We start from the raw sequence: 23,453 nt of genomic DNA on the forward strand, positions 1-23,453 counted from the left end.
CATCACTACATCTTAGACGTTTAGAGTCATAAATGCGAGAACATTTTTTAATGCATAGAAACAATATCAGAAACATATGTATCAAGTGAAACACTTTTACGAGGAGTAAGCTGTCAGGTCTTTATGCCAGAAATTGTGTGTGAAAAAGTTATTGTTTGGGTTAAAAATATATTTCTGGCAGTAAGCCTTGAAAGCCTCTCCAATGTGTTCATAAGAACCTTAATTACAATCGTATACAATATTTGTATAAGAAAACATTTAGGGACCTTTAACACAGTGTACATTTCCAATTCTATGACAGGGGGGATAATAACCTGCTCTTGGTTCTGAATATGGACAATAGGAGATGTGAAACTATGAGTAACATATATCATAAGGACGATAGCCCATATATGAGATTTCAAAAGTATTTTATTTTGAAACTCTACATCAGATTGTCCTGATTTTCTATGATTGACTAGATGGGGTCTCCTGCAATCACCCTGGAGTGAAATAAGTATTTGATTGACTTCGAATGACTCTTTGATTATGGACAGTTTCCATTAAATAATAATCAATATAGATGGACGATAGATCTAATTTGAGATTTTAAACAGCATACATTTTAAATTGTGCTTCAGAAAGTAATGTTATTTTAGGAGTGTTGTGAGATGGTGTCAAAATCAATTGAAATGAGTCACCCAGTGGAAATGTCAGATATATCTTCATAACTGTATCCTTACATTTTACATTCACTCAGTTATAATGTGGTATTTAACCTGTTAAGCCCCAAGGTCCCCGCCGGCGGGTACTTTTTTTTTTTTTTTAAGACACTGTGTCTCAGGGGATCTTAATATTTAAGAACCTATTAATGTGTAATACCAGATTAACGGGAATAATCTCAGCTAACTGACGATATAAACCATTTTTACCAAAACAAAACATTAGTCTCATAAGAAGCATCTAAATGACCCCTGAGCGAAAAATGCTAACGCACTTTAGCACAGAACTCAAGATAAAAGATACCCTTATTACTTATCTTAGCTGCACATACAAGATATCCGATTAAAGCTGAGGTTCCACAGATTATTTAGGTATATATATCATCACTAAGTGATCCGAACTCGCGACAGGGAGACAAACTCAGACATCACAACACGTACCTTTCCGAGGAGATCGTCTCACCGTAGCTGTCAATCTGATCAAAAGACTTGTTCAATGGCATTAAAACGAGATAAAACACGGCTGAATCGGTTAATCCATAGGTTGATAATGTTTCTGGGTAATAATTCTTTTTATATATAATCCATAATTCCATTTTAATGTAAAAATCGGAGAGTAAAAGTTAACTGCTAATGGTAGCCACCAGAGTTATCGCAGTTTCCGGTCTTGGCTAGCGGCAGTCTCATACACACATTACCAAATAAGGAGTATGTGGGAGTTCCCCTCGATTCCATTGGCTCTGATGGTTAGAAAGAGATGTCAATGAGCAAAATCGAGGTGGGCCAGAGATATGGAAAATCCACCCAAATGATCCCAGAAGTGGGGTTTTTTGGCTAAATCTCTCTAAAAAGGTCACATTTAACTTGTTTTGCATCAATCTTGATACAGAGAACTTATTATATGTTGTACTTTGGATTCCTATAGCTTTTAGTCTACCATCCCATCATTCAAGGGTGGTTTTCACTATAAGTAATATTTTCTTTTTGGACGGACACAATCATTTTAATCTTTTTACTGTGTTCAATCTGAATTTACTTTAAAATAAAAACATCTATATTGATTCTGACACTTTCATATCCAACTCACAGGTGTAACCTTGCTTTGAGAAAAAAGATTATTAATTTAACCCTTTTAGAAGGGAAGATATGGTCATTTGTTCTGGGAATGTCATTTTCGAGCCTGAGACATGAAAAACAGGCTCGGGGCTTAACAGGTTAAACGTAGTTTGTTTTAAATTATTATTGATCACATTATATAGTACATATTTCATAATTTAAGCTCCAGTATATATGAATATGTTTGGTGTGTTTTTTAGGTATATTTGTTATATATCGAGTAAGCGCTTTTATTTTGAAGACAGTTTTTACAGGCATCTACCGTAATGCATAGGATATTCGCGGACCGCAATACAACGTGCGGGCTGGCTTGACTGTGTTTTCCGAAGTGGGGGCTGGCTTGACCACGGTCTGTTTACCCAGTGTTTCCTGACATGAAACCTTGTATTCTTGCTATGTGTTTTTAACATATATTAAAAAACGGATGAATATTTCTTCTTTTAAATCAAAGTAGGTGATATTCCAATTTGTTTTACCTGTGGAAGGAGGTAAAACAACCCCGAGAAGTGCGAGGGATGATAATGAATGGGTCTGTTCATGAAAGAGGCTATCAGAGTGGCGCAGCGGAAGCGTGCTGGGCCCATAACCCAGAGGTCGATGGATCGAAAACATCTTCTGCTATTTGTAAAAGCTTTGGGTCAGTAAGGCCTTTGTCCTTCCCATCCTTATTCAGAAGAAAACATGTTCACAACACTAAGCGTCCATTATCGAACATGTTAAATTGCTTAACTCTTTAATGCTAAAGTGGACACTATATTGGATCGATCTCAATTTACGTATTTGTCATTTCCTCGGTCCTCGGTCTCACCGGACGTTGATTTTTAGGATATCAGACTTCCAGCAATCAAGGGGAAACTCCGTAGGTTTGAAAATAGGGCCACCCTGCCTTTACCAAGAGCCTTTCAAACGACCTTGAGAAGATATATATTTCAATGTATCTGTGGATCAGGAATACTTAAAAAGAGAGATCATGTATAAACCATTAGAAAAAGGAGGGAGAGCAGTTCCAGAGCAGGGAGTTAAACTGGAAGCCCTATTTTTAACACAGATTCTAAATGCTGTGTTATCTGAAAAGAACAACAGCCTCTGGACACACTTTGCAAAATTTTGGGTGGGCCAAAAGTTTATTGCTGGCATGGGCAAAAGAGCCCCTCTGAACATCCCCCATGCAGAGACTAGGCTAGCATTGTATGGCAGAGCTGTGACCGTATTTAAGAGAAAAACCCTCTCTAGGCTTTGCTAACAGAAGTTGTGTTGAAAAAGCCTCGCACCTCTGACTACAAGCCTCATACCAAAAGGGACATTAGCAGAACTAAAATGCATGCATGTATGGAAAAATGTAAACTCACCATTCCATTTGAATTCCCATAAGGATTTGGCATGGAAAACAGCAAATAGTTGTCTCCCTACTAAAGCGTACAAAATGCCCCATATTCAATTGTCCTTTTGAGGAAAATGTGGCTCATCTTATTTGGTATTGTTCCTGTGTAAAAAAAAAGGGTGTGGGGGACCGTAAGGCCATGGTTCACTGGTCTTTTTAGGGGACCCAATATATAAGATGTACTTTACGTCGATTTAGACCCCAAGGATCCTGAAAGACACCAACGATGGTGGGCTGTAATTAATTGCTTAAAAGAAGGAATATGGAGGTGTAGGAAGTTAACCGCCTTTATAAAAAATGCCAGATGTCCACACAGGTAAAGTCTGGCCTCACAACGGTCCTTGACTACATCCTCTGGGACAGAGGGAAGTTTAAGGATGCCAAAATTAAAAACATGTGGAAAATTGATAACATATTTTTAACAAAATAACTGATGGATGCACTTTAAAGGTCACCTATCATGCTATTTTTAGGCAATAGCATAGGTCTAAGATATATAAAAAAACATGTCTCTGAAGTGTTCTATGCAGATCAACCATTCTAGCCATGCCTCATATCCCTATTTCACTTCCTGTTTCAAAAGTGCTGATTTTATGTATACAGCTTTAAAAAAAAAAAAAATGTGTAAAAAAACAAACAAGGGGGGTGAGCTCATGCGGGACCCGGCAGCTACTGTCTTAACTAAATACTGCTGTGATGAAACGCCACATCATGGATTATTCCTGAAACAGTATGGAGCTCAAAGGCTTTCTCTCTTGCCGGTTATGCCACAAGGTGAGTTCCTTTTTATTTCCTGCTTCTTCACACACATGGAAGGTTTCTCATTTCTCTCATTTCCCCTCCTCGACTCCTCGAAACAGAGAATCAGCACTTTTGAAACAGGGCTGAAACAGAGGGGATTATGGGATGCTGCAATGATCCGTTTGGTGTTTGGAGTCAAACCCTTCAGAGACATGTTCTGTATATATCTGAGACCTGTAATATATTGATGAAAAACAGTATAATAGGGGATATTTAAAACATAAGGACTCGACAGATTTAAGTAAACTTTAGAATGCACTACCAAGGAATATGAAACAGCAGGGTAACATTTCAAATTTGAGATGTTTTATTAGAAAAGACAGCAACTATTATCTTGGCCCTCACTTTCCACTCCATTATATAATCCCGCCCACACACAAAAAGAAAACAAATCGTCCCCTAATTCAGTTCCACACGCTGCGTCCTGCTGGCCTCACCGCTCTTTTCAAGAGTAGAGCCAAATTGAACATTATCAGGCAAGCCAGTAGCAGATGGTACACTGCACAGAGCACTTTGTGGCAGAAACAACACTTCATAACGCAGGCATGACAGGGCCAGGCTCATCCTGCATTCCAGTATCTGTCTGAAGTAAACCCAGGCCTCATCTTCAATTGTTCCATTTCAAAATCAGATGATTGTGTTGCTAGTTTAGCCAGCAGATCTTTCAGACGTGGTTTCAGTCAGAACGCCGAGTAAGGACGCAAATATAAAAAATAATAATTGGGGTTCTCACAAATCAAGGCTTTACATTCTTATTAAATGAGAAAAGAAAACCTAAGGTTGACCTCATCCACAGATTTGATTTATTTATTTTCTGTCCTTCCCCCTTATCACTGCTTCTCTACAATAATGTCCATCGGCAGTTTAAAAATGTCAGATATGAACAAAACAAGCCCCAATGTAGCAAGCCTCGTGTTGTTGAAGAAATAAGGACAAATATGATCATAATTCCAGATCTCGAACGTGACAGTAATGAATTATTATCACAGATGTGCATTGGTTTGGAACTTTTGAGTGACCCCAGGACAACTGAGAAGTGACACGTTTCTGACAGAACAAGGCTCATGTATTTAAAGTGTTTTATACAGTAACTTCCCACCTCCAGGTTGCTATGAGCGCACTTTTAAAAACAAGATGGCTATAACTGATGTAGAGCACAATATTACATTATGTAGACTGCGTAGGGCTGTCCTCCACTCAACTGGTACAAACATGAAATGATCAGAGCCATGGACAGGCTTCTTCAGAGGATGGAGCAGAACCACATGGACCCTACAAAACAGAACCTTCACTACCTCAGAATGTAAATCAACAGCTGTGTAAAAATAAACACACTTTGATTTTGACAATTAAATTACAGACAGACATGGAGGAGCCTACATTGACATGTATCATTTCGCTAGAGGATTTTACTGCCAAAACACAGTAGAATAATATATTATAGTGAGAATGACTTCAGCTCGTCACTCAAGGGTCCACCGTTGTCATGGAAACACTGACACACAAGTGAAAGATCTACTGCTGTCCCTCCTTCTTCTCGCCCTCTGAAGAGCCCGAGCTGCTACCGCTGCTGCCGTCGCTGCTGCTGCCGCCGCCGCCGCTACCGTCGCGTTCTGCTGCCATCTGTGGGGGGGGGGGGGGGCGACACTGTCACTCAAACTGCCAACACTTAATTTACAACTGATAATATAATCGTTCTCGCCAATAAGGTCAGTGAGAACCATGGCATTTGTTACTAAAATAAAGACAGTGTTTACTCTGTACTATTCCAAATATCTATTACCAGTAATTGCTAGTATATACCAAACAATTTTTTCAGTCATATACGCTCTGCTGCACATGGAAAAATATCAAATATAGTTTTGGTTAACAGCAACTGAATTGAAGTCTCATAAATGTGTGAATTGTGAATTAAAATCTAAAATCAAATAAAAAGGCAAATACTATATAAAAAATAAGCATCCAAAATGTTTTGAAACAATTTGAAATCAAGAACTGATATGAAACAGTAATCAACATGACCAAAATAGGTACCAACACCCAGGTAAGTGTTACATTGTGAGCTGCTTTTCTTTGTCTGGCGATAGTACAACAGGTCTAGATTAAAAGCCCCCCAAAAAATCGATCTTTAATAAGAGATATACCATTTGTTAGTTACTGCCCTCATTAGTAGTCACATTTAACAGTTTGAATTGAGTAGCAATTCAATCTACATTTTCCCAAAAGGTATGAAAATACAATGGTTTTTTTCCACAGGAATGAAATGACAGTTCTGCGCGGGGATATGTTTAGCACACATGTTCCTACCTTTTTATAAGCCATCTCAAAGAGTTTGAGTGAGGCCTGCTGCAGGGTGGTGGCCGCCTGCTTGATGTTCTCTCCCGTTTCTGAGTCCTTGTTGGCCAGAAGGTCCTTGACCTTGGTGATTTCCTCCTTCAGCTTGGTGCACTGAGGACGGAAGGAGAGGAAACGGGAATGAATAAAGATGGCTCGTGCGAAAAATACATGAGGGGTCCATTTCATTTAGCTGACGCTTTTATCCAAAGCGACTTACAATAAGTGCATTCGACCAAGAAGATAAGAACTTGAAGAAAACAGAATCATATAAGTACATCACGTTTCATAGAGCTAAACCATTTCAAGTGCTACTCAACTGGCTTTAGATAAGCCAGTCCTTTATTAGTATATAAGTGCTTTGTTAGTATATAAGGGCTTAGTTAGTATACAAGGGGGCTTAGTTAGTATATAAGGGGGCTTAGTTAGTATATAAGTTCCTGTCTAAAACACTTGAACGCGCTGTCTTTAAACAACTCTCCTGTTATCTCCATCAGAACAACCTTCTGGATCCGCACCAGTCTGGTTTCAAGGCAGGTCACTCAACAGAAACTGCCCCCCTTGCTGTCACTGAGGAACTTCACACGGCTAAAGCAGCCTCCCTCTCCTCTGTCATCATCCTTTTGGACCTGTCTGCTGCATTCGACATGGTGAACCATCAGATCCTCCTTCGCACTCTCCAAGAACTTGGAGTTTCAGGCTCTGCACTTTCCCTCCTCACCTCATACCTCAAAGACCACACCAATAGGGTTACTTGGAGAGGGTCCGAGTCCGACCCTTGTCAATTAACTACAGGGGTCTCTCAGGGCTCGGTTCTTGGTCCCCTCCTCTTCTCCTTGTACACAAACTCGCTCGGATCAGTCATTAGCCCGCATGGTTTTTCATACCACTGCTACGCTGACGACACCCAATTAATTCTGTCCTTTCCCCGCTCAGAGACCCAGGTCGTCGCACGCATCTCTGCTTGTCTAGCTGACATCTCTCAGTGGATGTCTGCTCATCACCTCAAGCTCAACCTTGACAAGACTGAACTGCTTTTCCTTCCGGGAAAAGATTGTCCCACTCTTGACCTAACAATCAACATCGGCACCTCTGTTGTTTCCCCGACTCAGACTGCAAGGAATCTGGGTGTGATCCTAGATAACAAACTGTCCTTCACAGCAAACATAGCTCCTACTGCAGATACACACATTACAACATCAGGAGGATACGTCCCCAGCTGTCCCAGAAATCAGCGCAGGTTCTGTTCCAGGCTCTCGTCATCTCACGCCTAGACTACTGCAACTCCCTCCTGGCTGGTCTACCTGCATGTGCCATCCGACCTCTGCAGCTCATCCAGAATGCAGCGGCTCGTCTGGTCTTCAACCTTCCAAAATTTTCCCACACCACACCGCTCCTCCGCTCACTTCACAGGCTTCCAGTAATTGCTAGAATCCACTTCAAAACAATGTTACTTGCGTACCATGTTGCGAATGGATCTGGCCCTTCCTACTAGGGATGCCAGCGATTATTTGATTATTTGTTACAGTCTCCATAATCGAAAATATTTTTTTTTAATTCGATTTTATTTATATATATTTTTATTATTATTTATGTTTTTTATTTTTTTCCTGGCTTAGTTTCAACCAAAAATATAGACTAATGCTAATAATAGTAATAGTATTAATAATTGTAAATGGCCATTGGTCACACCACCAGTTTGTTTTACTGTAAACTTGGAGGAAGCCAGCAGCGCAGGCTGCGCAGAGTGCAGACTGCTGCACCCTGCGGGCGGAAGGGCGGACAGCGTCGAATAATCGATTATTATTCGCCAGGGCTGTCCGATTTTCGATTTTGATCATGGTCAGTTTCTGGCATCCCTACCTCCTACATCCAGGACATGGTTAAACCGTACACCCCAGCACGTGCACTTCACTCTGCATCAGCCAAACGACTCGCTGTGAGTTCCAAGTTCCCATCAGCAAAAACACGTGGGTTTGCTATCCTGGCTCCAAAATGGTGGAATGAGCTCCCCATTGAAATAGCTAGATAGCTTGCACATCTTCCGGCGCAGACTGAAAACTCATCTCTTTAGACTCCACTTCGAGCGATAGAATTACTAACAAAGCACTTATATACTAATAAAGGACTGCCTTATCTAAAGCCAGTTGAGTAGCACTTGAAATGTTTGGCTCTATGAAACCTGATGTACTTTCTGTTTTCTTCAAGTTTGTATCTTCCTGGTTGAATGTACTTATTGTAAGTCGCTTTGGATAAAAGCGTCAGCTAAATGCAATGTAATAATAATGTAATAATAATATAAGGGGGCTTAGTTAGTATATAAGGGGGCTTAGTTAGTATATAAGTGCTTTGATAGTAATTGTATTGCTCGAAGTGGAGTCGAAGGAGGTGAAAAATGCTGAGTTGTGTATTTGCTAGTTTGAACAACAAAGAGTAATGTTACCTCATCAGCAGGAAGCTGGTCCTTGAACTCCTCCATCTTGGATTCTGTGTCGTGGACGATGCCCTCAGCCATGTTGACGGCCTCCACACGGTCCTGTCAACAATCAAATTAGTTAGACACAGAGCTAACAGATCTGTAAATGAGAGATTCCAACTACTCAAACTGGAAGATTTCATGTAAATAAACAAATGTCTAGAGTCTGACTATGGTCTAATGACAAACAATCATGGTGATTGAGCCTCTGATGAAAGTATTGCAATATTAATATATTTGCAGTATATGTAACAAAGAAAAGATGTTGTTAAAGATCCCTAGTATAGTAGTTTAACATGTGTATATACTTTAGTATATTTATGATATTCTAATGTTTAGAGTTCTTTACATGGTGCATTGTATTATATAGTACCTGTGCTGATATATGCACCGTCTACTGCCCGTCAGTGAGGGGGCAGAAATAAGGGACATTCTATGGAACTACTGAAACTCTGAGCCAAATCAACCTGGACTTGCGTCTTAAAAGCCACTTCGAAATAAATGGAATCATTGTTGTGGTGGTAATGCACTTCAGCGTTTCCGGTCTTTACCTTCCTCCTGCGGTCCTCCTCTGCGTACTTCTCAGCATTCTTGATCATGTTCTCGATGTCATCTTTACTGAGACCTCCTGATGACTGGATCACAACTGAGGAGAGAGCAGAGACGCTCAGCAAAGAGCCGCTCCACATTTACATCGGACCATTTCAACTAATATCAACACAGTCTTTTGAGACACATTGAGCTCCCCAAATGCTCTTCTAAACCAAACTCATTAACGAACCTTTGGATTAAACCAAACATTCACTGTTTGTTTATGTAGCTACATGTATAGATTGGTGCAAGAATGAGTCCTAGAACCCGGAAATGAGTCAGCATTTTACAACATCTGGTTCCATCGTCCTGAAGTTTTTGGGCTAGAATCCCGAATTAAGATCTGAGGTCTACACAAGCTGAAGAGATTTTCAGGTTTTGTTCTACGATATAAATACGCAAGTAAATACCCAACAGGTGAATGTCTGAAGCTTCTACAACGTCATAAAACAGTGGTTGCTAACAAGTGACTAAATGAGACTACTAACCATCATCACACCCAACATAAGCAGAGTTGATGCACAGCCATAAGGCCGGGATGTAGTTTGTTTATAGCCCAACGTTACCTTTTTATTTCTGGCAATTGCATTTATGCTTCAAAAATCACAAAGTGGTGTTAATATGTGGAGTTCAGTATCATAAACATTACTATTTCTTTGCACATATTTTCTTCAACGTATGTTTATATTAAAATGTATTTTATTGTAATATAGTGCAACTGTCATGAAACCAAATGATTGTTTGCCACAGATCCTCATTTGTTGATATTCGCAAAACTTTTTGTCGAGGGATCCTTGTGATGCTAACTTCCTGGTGGGCCTACAGAAATATGTCCTCACTGCTCCACTCTATTCATATTAATATTAATATTGAATATTCAATCTAACGGAAGACTTAGCAGTCATGTGAACACAATTCTTAAGTTCTTGATGTATGTTCAGCTCATTACGTGACACTCACTCTGCTGTTCCCGGCCCGTTCCCTTGTCCTTGGCGGAGACGTGGACGATGCCGTTGGCATCGATGTCGAAGGTGACCTCCACCTGAGGAACACCGCGGGGGGCGGGTGGGAGTCCCACCAGAGTGAACTGACCCATCACCTTGTTGTCAGCAGCCATCTCTCTCTCCCCCTGACACACCTTGATCTCCACCTGAGTCTGACCGTCAGCTGCTGTGGAAAACACCTGGAGGGAGCAGTGAGATACATTAGGACATGTATACCAGAGTTCCCGTTAGCCGGTAATTACCGGACTACGACCGGTAAAATATGCTGAAGACCGGCAAATCTAAATCTCTCCGGTCAAAGTGTCCGTTCAAAATCATTTCCGTTTAGCGCAATACCGCATCAGTTGCGCAACTTGCGCAACTTATGTGACAGACAAAAGAGTATGTGACAGACAAGAATAGTCCATTTTAATGTCTAACACTTAATATGGAGAAAGAGATGTCCTGTCTGGGTTGATTGTGCGTTGATCTGTTGGTAATGCCTCGGGGTTCCGGTGGGCATGTAAACAAATGCATAATGCTGCGCTATACTTTGTGGCCTCACCCGGTTGCATAGCGACGCTTATTGTTTAGGTGTCTTTTAATAAGCAGGTAGTCATATCATTAGCTATAACTAGCTGAATCTGATCGATATGGACATAAACGCGAGTGAAGTCTAATCTGACGGGAGAGAGAGATCAGCTGCTGCTGACGAGTCGACAAGCAGTTCTGCATGATCACATGCAGTGGTGAGCGGACAAAACACACACTTCAGGTTTGAATACAGGGTATATGCAGGAATCCTGATGTCAAATTTAATACCTTTTAAGACCCTTTCCATATATTTTAAGATCTCATCGCAACTTTGATTTCTAACCGGTTACATTAGCACCACACTTTGCCTCACATTTACTATATTGATTGTAAGACAGCAAAACTAAACAGAGTGCAGACAGAGCACTGAAGCATCCTTTCCACATGAACTTCAACCTCTCTGTGAAGGTCAGGTTTAATGCAGTATGCTGCTTTGTTGCTTCTGTACTCTGTGCTCTTTCATTCCAGTAAAACTCCTCAGAAACCTGTATTTGACCAATAAACAAAACAATTGACAAAACTTTGAACTATGACATACGTTAAACTTTGGTGAGCTTCAGCGGGGTAATGCCATACAGGAGCTCCCTCACAAATACCCAGGGGTTAAATTGGGTTGGGGCTGTCCGGGGCTAAGCCCTGGCACATAGAACGATGCTCTGACGTCATCACCCTCACACATTTGTCATATGTTTACAAAAAAGGATATATATGTTAAGACTTTTCTCGTTCTTAATATAGACTATATTAGGGTCGATATGTGTTGACTTTACTTTAAAATAGCAGATCTCTGTGACCGGATATAGTTTGGCTTAGACCCCGGCCCCACGAGGACGCATACGGGAGGACGCATACGGTAAAACGCATTCGCAAGCGCAAAAAAAGGCTTCCGTTCACACGCATTCGATTCATTAACGTGTCCGTTCACACTAGACCGCTGGAAATGCTGGAAACGATGTAGTACATATGTCAGGCCTGTAAGTGGCGCTTCTGCGGCCCGAAATACACCAAAAGCAGCGAAGAAGACCCCGGAGCATGGTCGCTATGGTTGCCCTTCTGTTTATTCTCCGCGGTGGACGGCGTGTTCTCCTGCTGTATATCTCTCAGGTAGTCCACCAGCAGATGGAAAAACACCCACCTCTCCGCCTCTTCCAAGGAATGAGGGGACCGTGCGGCAGTTTCTGTTAAAAAAAAATTCCGCCGGTCAACATGTCTGTTAAAGTTTAAATCTAACGTACAAAATTAGAAAAGTGCCGGTCAGAGGTCTTCTTTGTTATTTATTGAGCTTTAAAACAAATTGATAACGACTCTGTTCTCTGTATAATAATATAATAATATTTAATAAACGGTGACTGCCTCTCTTTTCCTCCCCCTCTTCTGACAGCCCAGCAGCAGCAGGAGACATGGGGAGAGGGAGGCGGGCTATTTCATCGTTATCAGAAAATGATCATATAGGCCCGGGCTTACACACGGAGCCGTTGGACCCCCAGAGTGTTGCGTATGCCGGTCTACCCACCTTGGGGCCCGTTACCGTAGTCGTTTAGTTCTTTTTAAGACCCCGCGGACACCCTGGAATATCACACGTAGCTATTTTAATTACCTCTCAAACTACCTAAACTAGTCATAGATATGTTTAGTTTTACTGTCGAGTCACTCATTACTGATCCGCGAGCTGCATGATACTGACGGGCTGTCAGGAGAGGGAGAGAGCGCTCCGTTTATTATTCCCGTGTTATTATTCCCGTGTTATTGTAAGTTACTGTTCACTTTTGAATAATGTTGTTAATCTACTATAATTAATTTGTTTAATATCGAACCATATCAATTTGTTTTAAAGCACAATAAATAACAAAGTTGACCTTTGACTGGCACTTTTCTCATTTAGTCCGGAAGATTTCAACTTTAACGGACATGTTGACCGGCGAAAAAATATTCTAACAGGAACTCTGATGTATACACTTTTTTTTTTAAATATATATATATGTTTGTTTTTTTTACACCTGCCAACAGCTTTTTTTAAATGGCAAAGAGGCTAACAGCTCACTATAAAGCTGAAGCATCTGTCAGTACCTGGCTCTTCTTGGTGGGGATAGTGGTGTTCCTGTTGATGAGTTTGGTGAAGACACCGCCCAGGGTCTCGATACCCAGAGACAGTGGTGTCACATCCAGCAGCAGCACATCAGTGACATCACCGGCCAAAACACCACCCTGGATGGCTGCTCCGATGGCAACGGCCTCGTCGGGGTTGACTGATTTGCTGGGCGCACGGCCGAACAGATCTTGCACCGTCTGCTGAACCTGCAGGAGAAACAATGATGCATTCAGGTTACTTCTGGCGAGTACGTTCGTCTTTGTTCCGTACAGAACGCCATTTCTCTATGGGGAAAATCTCCTAAAATGGGTTATTTGCAAGCAAGTAGGGAGCCTTTTATTAGTATTACATTTTTTGAGAGGAAACAGATGACTGATTTTGGTCTCACTTAACTTTGCTCTTTAATAAATCAAAAGTATTTCAACATTAGAATACTCAATATAATAATGGAAAGCTTCTGGACTAATTAGAAACAGTATTGTTGTGGATGTAACCGCGTTGTACACGGTGTGTTTACCTTTGGCATGCGGCTCATGCCTCCCACCAGGAGCACCTCCCCGATGTCTCCCTTGGACACCTCAGCGTCCTGCATGGCCTTCTGACAGGGAGCCACTGTACGTCGGATCAGGTCACCCACGATGCCTTCAAACTGAGAGCGGGTCAGCTTTATATTCAGATGTTTGGGGCCGGAGGCGTCCATGGTCAGGTAGGGCAGGTTGATGTCCGTCTGGAAGAGAGAATATCCAGTGTTTTAAATAAACAGGAAAACATTTTAATAAAAAAAAAAACTCACTAAAAGGAGTCTTCTTGATATTTAATAACATATTAAATCAGTGAAGAATAAAGAGCATGCCAAAATGTTTTTAGGTATAAATATGAATTGCTCATGAAGTGTATTTTGACTTGAGGCCTGTTGCATGAGGGACTGAGGGTTATGTTACCTGCAGAGAAGAGGACAGCTCACACTTGGCCTTCTCAGCAGCCTCCCGGACTCTCTGCAGAGCCATGTTGTCTTTTGTCAGATCCACACCAGACTCTCTCTTGAACTCCTTGACAATGTGTCTGAGGAGGTGCTGGTCGAAGTCCTCTCCTCCAAGGAAGGTGTCTCCGTTGGTAGACTTCACCTCAAAAACCCCCTTCTGGATCTCCAGGACAGAGATATCAAACGTACCTCCACCCAGGTCATAGACGGCAATACTGGAAACGGAAAGGTCATTTCAATAACACTGGCACATCAAAAGCTGAAGAAATGACCGGACAGTGTTTTCTTCCACCATCACTTGTCCTTCAGTACCAGGCCCCTCTTGCGTCTTTATTATGATCCCTGTTAGCATTAGCATGACTAATGGACATTCTTTCTGGGGTCCACACACACGCATATAATCTTAATACCCATTTACACACTAAAGCCACATACACAAAAACAGACATACAAACTTCTTCTACAAATACAATAAATAGTCATTTATATTAAACATAAGTAAACTTTCAACTGAGAGGACCCTAAATTGTAATTTATCTACCTTTATTTTTCTAATTACATTCAAGAAAAATAAGTTATTACAGATTTTTGAAATACATTAATTTCTACTTTTACCCTTTGATTGCTTTTTGAACAGTTCTTTGGTTTTCTCTTTAACAGAATTTGGCCCGTGAATGAATTCTCCACTTACACTTTATCCTCAGTTTTCTCCAGACCGTAGGCCAGAGCAGCGGCTGTGGGCTCGTTGATCACACGCAGGACGTTCAGACCAGCGATCTGACCCGCATCTTTGGTAGCCTAAAAAAACAACACAATAAAACTAGGGCCGGGACTCGATTAAAAAAATTAATCTAATTAATTAGAGGCTTTTTAATTAATTAATCGAAATTAATCGCATTTTTAATCACATAAATATTTGACCTGAGAACAGTGAGAAGCAATTTTTTTCACATGGATTTTAGTATACCATTGAATATTGACTGAATAAATAAGCTTAAGCAACAAAACATTGTTTATTTTTTTCAAGGTGGTACTTAACCAAGACCAACAGAAAAGTGCAATTTTTGCCATAAAGTGTAGCAATAGCATATTTAGGAATATAGTACATTTCAGAGATTCAGGTAGCCTATAGGTAGGTAGACCTTCTGTAAACTATAACACTTTGTTTTTTAAGTAAAACACAATACTTTCAAGTACATTCAGAACATTGGAAACCCTGACTATTAGAAAGCATCTCTCTGTTGCTTCAGAGGCCAGAACAGACTTTGTTGATTTACCAACAGTTGATTTAAAAAATCCAATCAATTTCAGTCCAACTATCTCAATAACCTTGGCCAAAACAATAAACAGTTCAACATAAAAAGTGCCAGTTGCACCAACAACGTAATAAATAGTTCAACATAAAGTGTACCATTTAAAATAAAATAAAAAAGTGCCAGTGATTGCCCTCAATCCCTCCTATTCTTCCAATATCCTGATGAAAAATAAAATCTCTGTTGCATAGGCCACCGTTTGATCAACGCGAATTGGGTGTGGGTCCTTGTACTCCGAGTCGGGCTAACATCCACGCTAGCTTCCACGCTAGCCGCTATATGTTTTGCATTGAGGTGATACTTGAGGCATGATGTGCTGCGTGATATGCGAATTCCTTTTTGCATAATTTGCAAACAACCGTGCTCTTATTGACGCTTCCATCTGTCCGTTTTTTAAAAACAAAATGTCCCATCCACGGGACCAACCAAAGCGGTCTCATCAGCTTCTTCGTTCATGTTTGACTATTGTTCACTGTGGTTTGTTGTTGTCTGAAATCATGAACGTTAGTTGGTGCTCCAGTATAATCGGTACCCCTGAAACTCATCCAGTGAGAAACGTTCCGCGGTGCAAAAATAAGTGCGATTAAAATGCGTTAATTTTTTTAACGCGTTAATTTTTGTGTAATTAATTAATCTTAATTAACGCGTTAAAGTCCCAGCCCTAAATAAAACATATTTGAGAATATTGTGAGGTTCTGGATTGCCAATATTTTGTCCACACTTTTAATGCAGCACCAGGGATACACAAAATCTTTATTTGTCTGCCGCCCTTTCACACTGCAGTGTACATCCATGCGTGTCCTTCGAAAACAATATATTTTTTTCGTCAAAAACTCTAATTACACAAAAAATATGAAAATCGTGTCAAATAAACCGCCAGAGACATATTTGTTTTTATAAAGTTTAGAACAAATAGGGGATGGATGTCCAGTAGGTCTGCCGGTGGACGAGCGGCAGGCAGCACGCTTACACTTAAACTGTGATTTCTGAATTAGACCTTTTCTTTTACTGTCCTTTTTTCTGTAGAGGACGTAAAGAATTATTGTTCCGTCAAAAACAATTACGGAAGTGACTTTAGCAACCTCATACTATATTTTTCTAGATAAACCCATGAGATGTCTGCTGTTATTTCTGAAAGATAATTGCTTATCAGATTGTTATAGTGCTCACATTTATTTATGTTTATAAAACGGACAAGTCAAATCAAGCAATCTGATTGGTTCTTAGCCGTGATATACTGAGCGTATACCACGGGTAGAATTGTAAGTTACTTTTCACAACAAGTCAGTATCCCGCCGCGTCTGAGAAAAACAGTATACCGTTGGGCCGAAAAGCAAACTGCTTCAAACTGGAACAAGAAAGCAGCGGAGAAGAAACGGGGCAGAAAACCTCCTTTTTACGCAGTGGTCCAGACATCGACATCAAACGGCAAAATATATTCAGTGTGCAGTTCCTTTGGCATTAGGGCAGGGATATCTAGATACTTTTGAAGGTTTAACATAATGAATTGTGCTACTTTTAAAGCAAGCATTACATTACATTACATTGCATTTAGCTGACGCTTTTATCCAAAGCGACTTACAATAAGTGCATTCGACCAGGAAGATACAACCTTTAAGAAAACAGAATCATATAAGTACATCAGGTTTCATAGAGCCAAACATTTCAAGTGCTACTCAACTGGCATTTAGAAAGCCAGCCCTTTATTAGTATATAAGTGCTTTGTTAGTAATTCTATCGCTCGAAGTGGAGTCTAAAGAGATGAGTTTTCAGTTTGGGTCGGAAGATGTGTAAGCTATCTGCTGTCCTGATTTCAATGGGGAGCTCATTCCACCATTTTGGAGCCAGGATAGCAAACCCACATGTTTTTGCTGACGGGAACTTGGGTCCCCCTCGCAGTGCGGGTGCAGCGAGCTGTTTGGCTGATGCAGAGCGGAGTGCACGTGCTGGGGTGTACGGTTTAACCATGTCCTGGATGTAGGAAGGGCCAGATCCATTCGCAGCATGGTACGCAAGTACCAGTGTCTTGAAGTGGATTCTAGCAGTTACTGGAAGCCAGTGAAGGGAGCGGAGGAGCGGTGTGGTGTGGGAGAATTTGGGAAGGTTGAAGACCAGACGAGCCGCTGCATTCTGGATGAGCTGCAGAGGTCGGATGGCACATGCAGGTAGACCAGCCAGGAGGGAGTTGCAGTAGTCTAGGCGTGAGATGACGAGAGCCTGGACCAGAATCTGCGCTGATGTCTGGGTCAGCTGGGGACGTATCCTCCTGATGTTGTAAAGCGTGTATCTGCAGCAGCGGGTTGTAGCAGCGATGTTTGCAGTGAAGGACAGTTTGTTATCTAGGACCACACCCAGATTCCTTGCAGTCTGAGTCAGGGAAACAACAGAGGTGCCGATGTTGATTGTTAGGTCAAGAGTGGGACAATCTTTTCCCGGAAGGAAGAGCAGTTCAGTCTTGTCAAGGTTGAGCTTGAGGTGATGAGCAGACATCCACCGAGAGATGTCTGCTAGGCAAGCAGAGATGCGTGCGATGACCTGGGTCTCTGAGCGGGGAAAGGACAGAATTAGTTGGGTGTCGTCAGCGTAGCAGTGGTATGAAAAACCATGCGGGCTAATGACAGACCCGAGCGAGTTTGTGTACAGGGAGAAGAGGAGGGGACCAAGAACCGAGCCCTGAGGGACCCCTGTAGTTAATTGACAAGGGTCGGACTCGGAGCAAGCAAAGCAAGCAACGATGTTTTCAAATCTGTAATCAAAGAGGTCCGCAAAAACGCTATCGACCAATCAGATTGCTTGATTTGACTTATCAGTTTTATAAATATATTTAATTTCTTCCGTTACGAAACAAACTTACAAAGCATAAAATGGAAACATTTAAGATTAACTTCGACCTCCGGGGGGGTCTTACGATAGTATTGAGGAGTGGATTGAGCAGTGCCTATCTCCAGAAAAAAAAGCACCTAAACGACGGCATGCAGAGCTACGTGAAGAGCAGGTAGACCAACTGGAAAAGTACCACCGTTCAAAAGCTTTCTGATGCGGGTCTTGAAACAAAGCAGAGAAATTATGACCGTTAGTGGCCACAGGTGCGAAAGCTCTCTCCAGAGCTACTGGAAGCCCAATCTCAGGGACCGGAGAAAGTGGAGCAATATTCTCGCCACGCCAAGCAACAGCCTCGACAAACCTCTACAAGTGACCACGTAAGCCATGCTACTGATGCTGGACAGTTTTTCAGTGGCTGCACAATAAACAGCAACATACACATTAATGTAAATAAACAGCCAAATAATGGATCAACGCTCTCTGTCTAATATGTTCGCTTGCTGTTAGTGTTGTTGCATAGCAACCACATTGCACTATGTTTTGTGCAGAAGGCAACGGAGGGACTATTTTATTTTGAACATCATTATTTACTAATAAAAACTATTTAAATTAGAGTGTGTATTTTTCTTTCATATTGCCACACTTGGTAACCGTTTTATAAAAGCAATAGCTCACTTCAGGCCGTGATATATGCTCATTATATCACAGCTAAGGGGGTTGTCGACCCTCCGCTTCGCGTCGGGCCAAACCACGCCCCTTAGCTGTGATATAATGAGCATATACCACGGCCTGTCGTGAGCTATTGCTTAAATATATATATTTTTTTTATTTCATAGGATTCATCAGTCAGACCAACTCCACTGACCAAATGGATTCAGACTGGTCCATCAGAGCATCATGCTGAGTGTGTGTGAGCGTACCTGTCTTTGGGAGTCGTTGAAGTATGCTGGTACAGTGACCACAGCGTTCTTCACTTTGGTTCCCAGGAAGTTCTCTGCAACACAAATATAAAATCATTACTATAACCAGGGCTCATGTATAGATCAGTGATGCAAACACAGGTATGGTGAAAAAAGAGAACTATTCGAAGCAGAAGAACAACAGCGTAATATACCATCTGACAAAGGCCTGTGCTATAATGCTTCAATTAACTGGCTATTCTTTATAATATACTCTGATCAATAGGAGACAGAGATGTTAAGTTATAAATCAAGGGTTTTTATTATTATTTACAGCAGGGGTGGGGAACCTTTTTCCTTTCGATTTGTCCAACATCCTCCGAGGGCCGTACAAATTATTGAACTCAACCTCTGCTTAAAAAACTAAAATCACAGCCTATTCATTTGGCCTTTCTTTCATGCTGTGCAAAGAAAAAGCAACCTCTTAATCCAGATATCTCACCATGACTCATGTTTGACACATGCATGCGTGCATTCACGTGCACGGTTGTGGCATGACCACCAAAACAGAAAGATATGGACACAAGATGCGTGCAAATGTATTTAGTATCCTATCCATGTGAACATGATTTAAGTGGGGGGGACCTAACCTCCTCTCGGGGGGTCCGGGGGCATGCCCCCCCGGGAAGATTTATTTCTTAATATTGAAGTTAAAAGCATCAATCTGGTGCACTTTGAGAGCAACATGAGGAGATCTATGGATACATCTTTCAACACCCATATGAAACAGAACTGTAAGCAGATTATTCTTTTTGGATATTTTACAAATCACTCCCCTTTCAAACTCTATTCTTGTTATTTTTAACAACTTTTTTTTGTTACTGTCATATAGTATTTTATACCTGTTAATAATTTAGTCTCTAATGTCTCATTAATAACTATAATGATCATATCAAGGTGTGCCTTAACCTCACTGAGCTGAGGTTATTTGAGCCTCTCAGGAGAGAGCTCTCTTCCACCTGGTTGTAAAAAAGTTCTTTAAATTCGTTAGCATAGCTAGCTAACCAGATACTAATAACAACGGATCGCCACTGTGCTTTAGGGCTGTACCCGAATATTCGAATATTCGTTCGTTGGCCAACTATTCGGGTTTCAATTTCATTATTCGGATATTCGTTTTTTTTTTTCTAAATCTATGCTATTAATAAAGGCAAATTGCCATATTCTTATATTATATTTATACTTTTGAATTGCACTGTTAAAATGCGGAAATATATACAATCTCAGCCTGTGCTCCTGACATCGCGTTCACTCAGTCACGAACGCACACGGCACGCTTCACCTCGTTTCACCCACAAAATGCCGAAGACTTCAGCTGTATGGGACCATTTTAAATTGGACGACGGTAAGAAGAATATGTGCCAAATATGCGATAAGAAACTGGCCTACCAAGGTGGCACAACAACTCTGAAAAGTCACCTGGATGCTTTAAGTAGTAGCCTAGCTTAGCTGTTGTCAAGTTGCCATGATGAAGCTGCTTTATCCGCCGTTTAAACAGTAACGTTACACATGATAAAAACGTGCATTTACTTTGCTTGGAAAATAGTTGCAAGCAACCAACCGAATTGTTTTTTGTATTAGTTTTTTTAATTTTATCCGAATAGTGAAAATAATAGGAGTAATGTGGGAAAATCTGGGGCTAAGGCAATTATTGGCATAAAGTTGATTAGCTCAGCCTAATAATAACAACTTGTGTCCATAGGTGCATCCCCGCCATCAACATCCTTAACAATACAGCAGACCCTACAGTTAACCTACAGAGGACACATTTAGTTTTAATGTTTGCGAGTACTGAGACAATAAATAAATATAAATCGTAATAGTATGCTCTTTCTGCGCTTCTGCTTAACAGCGTGTTGTCAGGTGTCTCGGATTCGGATCTCCGCACCGAATATTCGCTGCTCATTACTACCAAATATCCGGAGCCCGAAAAATGGTATTCGGGACAGCCCTACTGTGCTTACAACTAAAGACACAGCCACGCAAACACTGCGGCATGTGTACGGCTCCTTATGGGTACTGCAATATTTGAAGAGCTGGAGCGGCGTTCCGATGCTCTCCGTTACTCCTTTCAGACGAGACATAACGACGTGAAGACACGTTACGCTCGTGTTGTGTTCAATGAACCTGTCCTTGGCCAGGAAAAACAGGCACTCGCTTGTTTAATTATTTTGCGATCTAGATTTATTCTTCTTCTTTTTTGAAGTGAGACGTTGTCCGCCCCCCCCCCCCAAAACGAAAACTCTTTGGTTCTCCACGAATTACACAAGTCACCCAAAAAAGCGGGAGGCGCCGTAAAGCGAATAATTTGCATCACTGATAGATAATAAAACGTCAAAGAAACACTGGCACTGTTTGCTCATACCTGCAGTCTCCTTCATCTTCATCAGGACGAAGGCTCCAGCCTGGCTGGGGGAGTACAGTTTCCCATGAGCCTCCAGCCAGGCGTCACCGTTAGAAGCACGCACAATCTTGTAGGGGACGTTCTTCCTGTGAATAGAAAAAAGGCATATTTAACATCTTTAGGCTAATGAATCAGGTTTATTCATCTGTTTATCCGTTCAGTCATTTTTTCTTTAACCCTCTGGAGTCGGTGGACGCACCGGCGCGTCCAGGTACGCATCATTTACGTAATTAAATCATATATTTTCGATTATAAGGAGTAGAAATACGATTCAGATATGCGCGGAGTCGGTGGAAGTGTAGCTTTCCAGCGGTATCTCCTGTGAGACGGTAACCAGGGCACAGCAGCCAATATGGCCGCTCAAAGCAGCTTGACTTTACACTGTGTGGGATTGGTGGATTCGTGTGTCCGTCAAGGAAATCTCGGCCGGCAGCCATGATGGTCTGAAATGACCAATGGACTTTGAGAAATCACTAAGGACCTACCCACCAAGAAAGAAAAAATAAACAACGTGTCTGCCATCAGTTGACGTCTGTGGAGAGAGATCGTGGCCGTTTCTCCATCACGAGGAAACTGGCTTCCAAGCCAATATTTCAAGGATGCTACGTCATCGAGTGCCGCCGAAGTACTGTTCCTATCTCCAGCATACTTGGAATTCCACCGAGGCCGCGTCCTTGGTTTGGGGGAAATTTACATGGGTAGACTTCGCGTCCTTAAAATCCCCACAATGCTTTGCGCATGGACCAATTAAAAAAAACCTTGCGGAGAATGGCTGAACCGACGTAGCACACATTTAAATATAAGTATGTAGTGGCGTAGAGCATGTGTTGGTAAATATGTTACTTTGTTACATTTGTTTGTTATCACCAAAAATGTGTTTCGTGAAAGTAAAGCAAGTTTACAGTAAAACAAACTGGTGGTGTGGCCAAGGGCCATTTACAATTATTAATACTATTACTATTATTAGCATTAGTCTATATTTTGGTTGAAACTAAGCCAGGAAAAAAGAAAAGAAAAACAAATAAAATATATAAATAAAATCGAATTAAAAAAATAATAATTTTCGATTATGGAGACAATAACGAATATTCGAAAAATCGCTGGCATCCCTAATAGAAACCAGTGCTCACTGGTGAGTTAGCCTATGAATGAGTGTTAAGCACATCAGGCTGGCAGCTGTATGGGCATTGCACTATGGTAGTTGTTATTTGCACATTGTTAATCATGGGCAATGCATCCTTAACTTGTTTAACTGTGAGGTGTTATAAAATGGTACTGTACTCTGGAGACAGAGAACACTACTACACTTGTGAAAAGGCCAGTTTGAGAGAGGTCCAAGTGTTTTTTTTTGTCAAGGCAAAAAAGAAACTGCATGATGGGATGTGCAGTAGAGAACCAAAAATATTTAAAGCACTTTTTTGTTAATTTATGATTTGCTATATAAAAAGGAATAAAACAAAATCCTCTGTCGTACCATATTCAAGTATCATTATTTTGCATCGTGTTGAATTGCATAATGTTGAATCAAATCATATCAAACTGTAACAGTTCAACAGAGATGAATCGTATCGCATTGCCTGGAGCTTCAAATGTATCGTTGGCAAGGTATCGAGACGAGCATCGCATCGGCCCCAGTGATGGAGATGCACATCTCTAATGTGTAAACCTTATTTTGGTGTGTAAATGATACAAATAATCCCTCAGAGACTACTACCCCACCTCCCAAATGTTCTTTTTATGTGTGCATTGTTATTTGTGCTTGAGCAAAATTTTATTTTAACTTTATTTCAATGAAATTAGTTGTAATTATTGTTCTACATTTTAATTTGTTTAACAGAGATGTTTCACAGCTGCCTGGGCCTAGTGGTCCACAGACGGCGTTTATCCAGCAGCCAGAACATCCATC

General features: G+C 41.1%; 1 protein-coding gene across 1 annotated transcript in view; it reads right to left on the reverse strand.

Annotated features, from left to right (window-relative positions):
* Positions 1-4,283: 4,283 nt before the first annotated feature.
* The window catches only part of hspa9 (heat shock protein 9), a 34,650-nt gene continuing 15,480 nt past the window's right edge, over positions 4,284-23,453 (reverse strand). The window contains exons 5-15 of the mRNA XM_079670598.1: positions 21,509-21,633; positions 19,105-19,178; positions 14,740-14,846; positions 14,008-14,263; positions 13,584-13,793; positions 13,045-13,272; positions 10,361-10,583; positions 9,361-9,455; positions 8,777-8,869; positions 6,307-6,447; positions 4,284-5,622 (exon numbers count right to left, since the gene is read on the reverse strand). Of these exons, the coding sequence (XP_079526724.1) occupies positions 5,515-5,622; positions 6,307-6,447; positions 8,777-8,869; positions 9,361-9,455; positions 10,361-10,583; positions 13,045-13,272; positions 13,584-13,793; positions 14,008-14,263; positions 14,740-14,846; positions 19,105-19,178; positions 21,509-21,633 (1,660 nt within the window). The 3' untranslated portion in view covers positions 4,284-5,514. The remainder of the gene's footprint in view (positions 5,623-6,306; positions 6,448-8,776; positions 8,870-9,360; positions 9,456-10,360; positions 10,584-13,044; positions 13,273-13,583; positions 13,794-14,007; positions 14,264-14,739; positions 14,847-19,104; positions 19,179-21,508; positions 21,634-23,453) is intronic.

Source organism: Notothenia rossii (assembly GCF_949606895.1).
Source record: "Notothenia rossii genome assembly, chromosome: 3".
Lineage (NCBI taxonomy): Eukaryota > Metazoa > Chordata > Actinopteri > Perciformes > Nototheniidae > Notothenia > Notothenia rossii.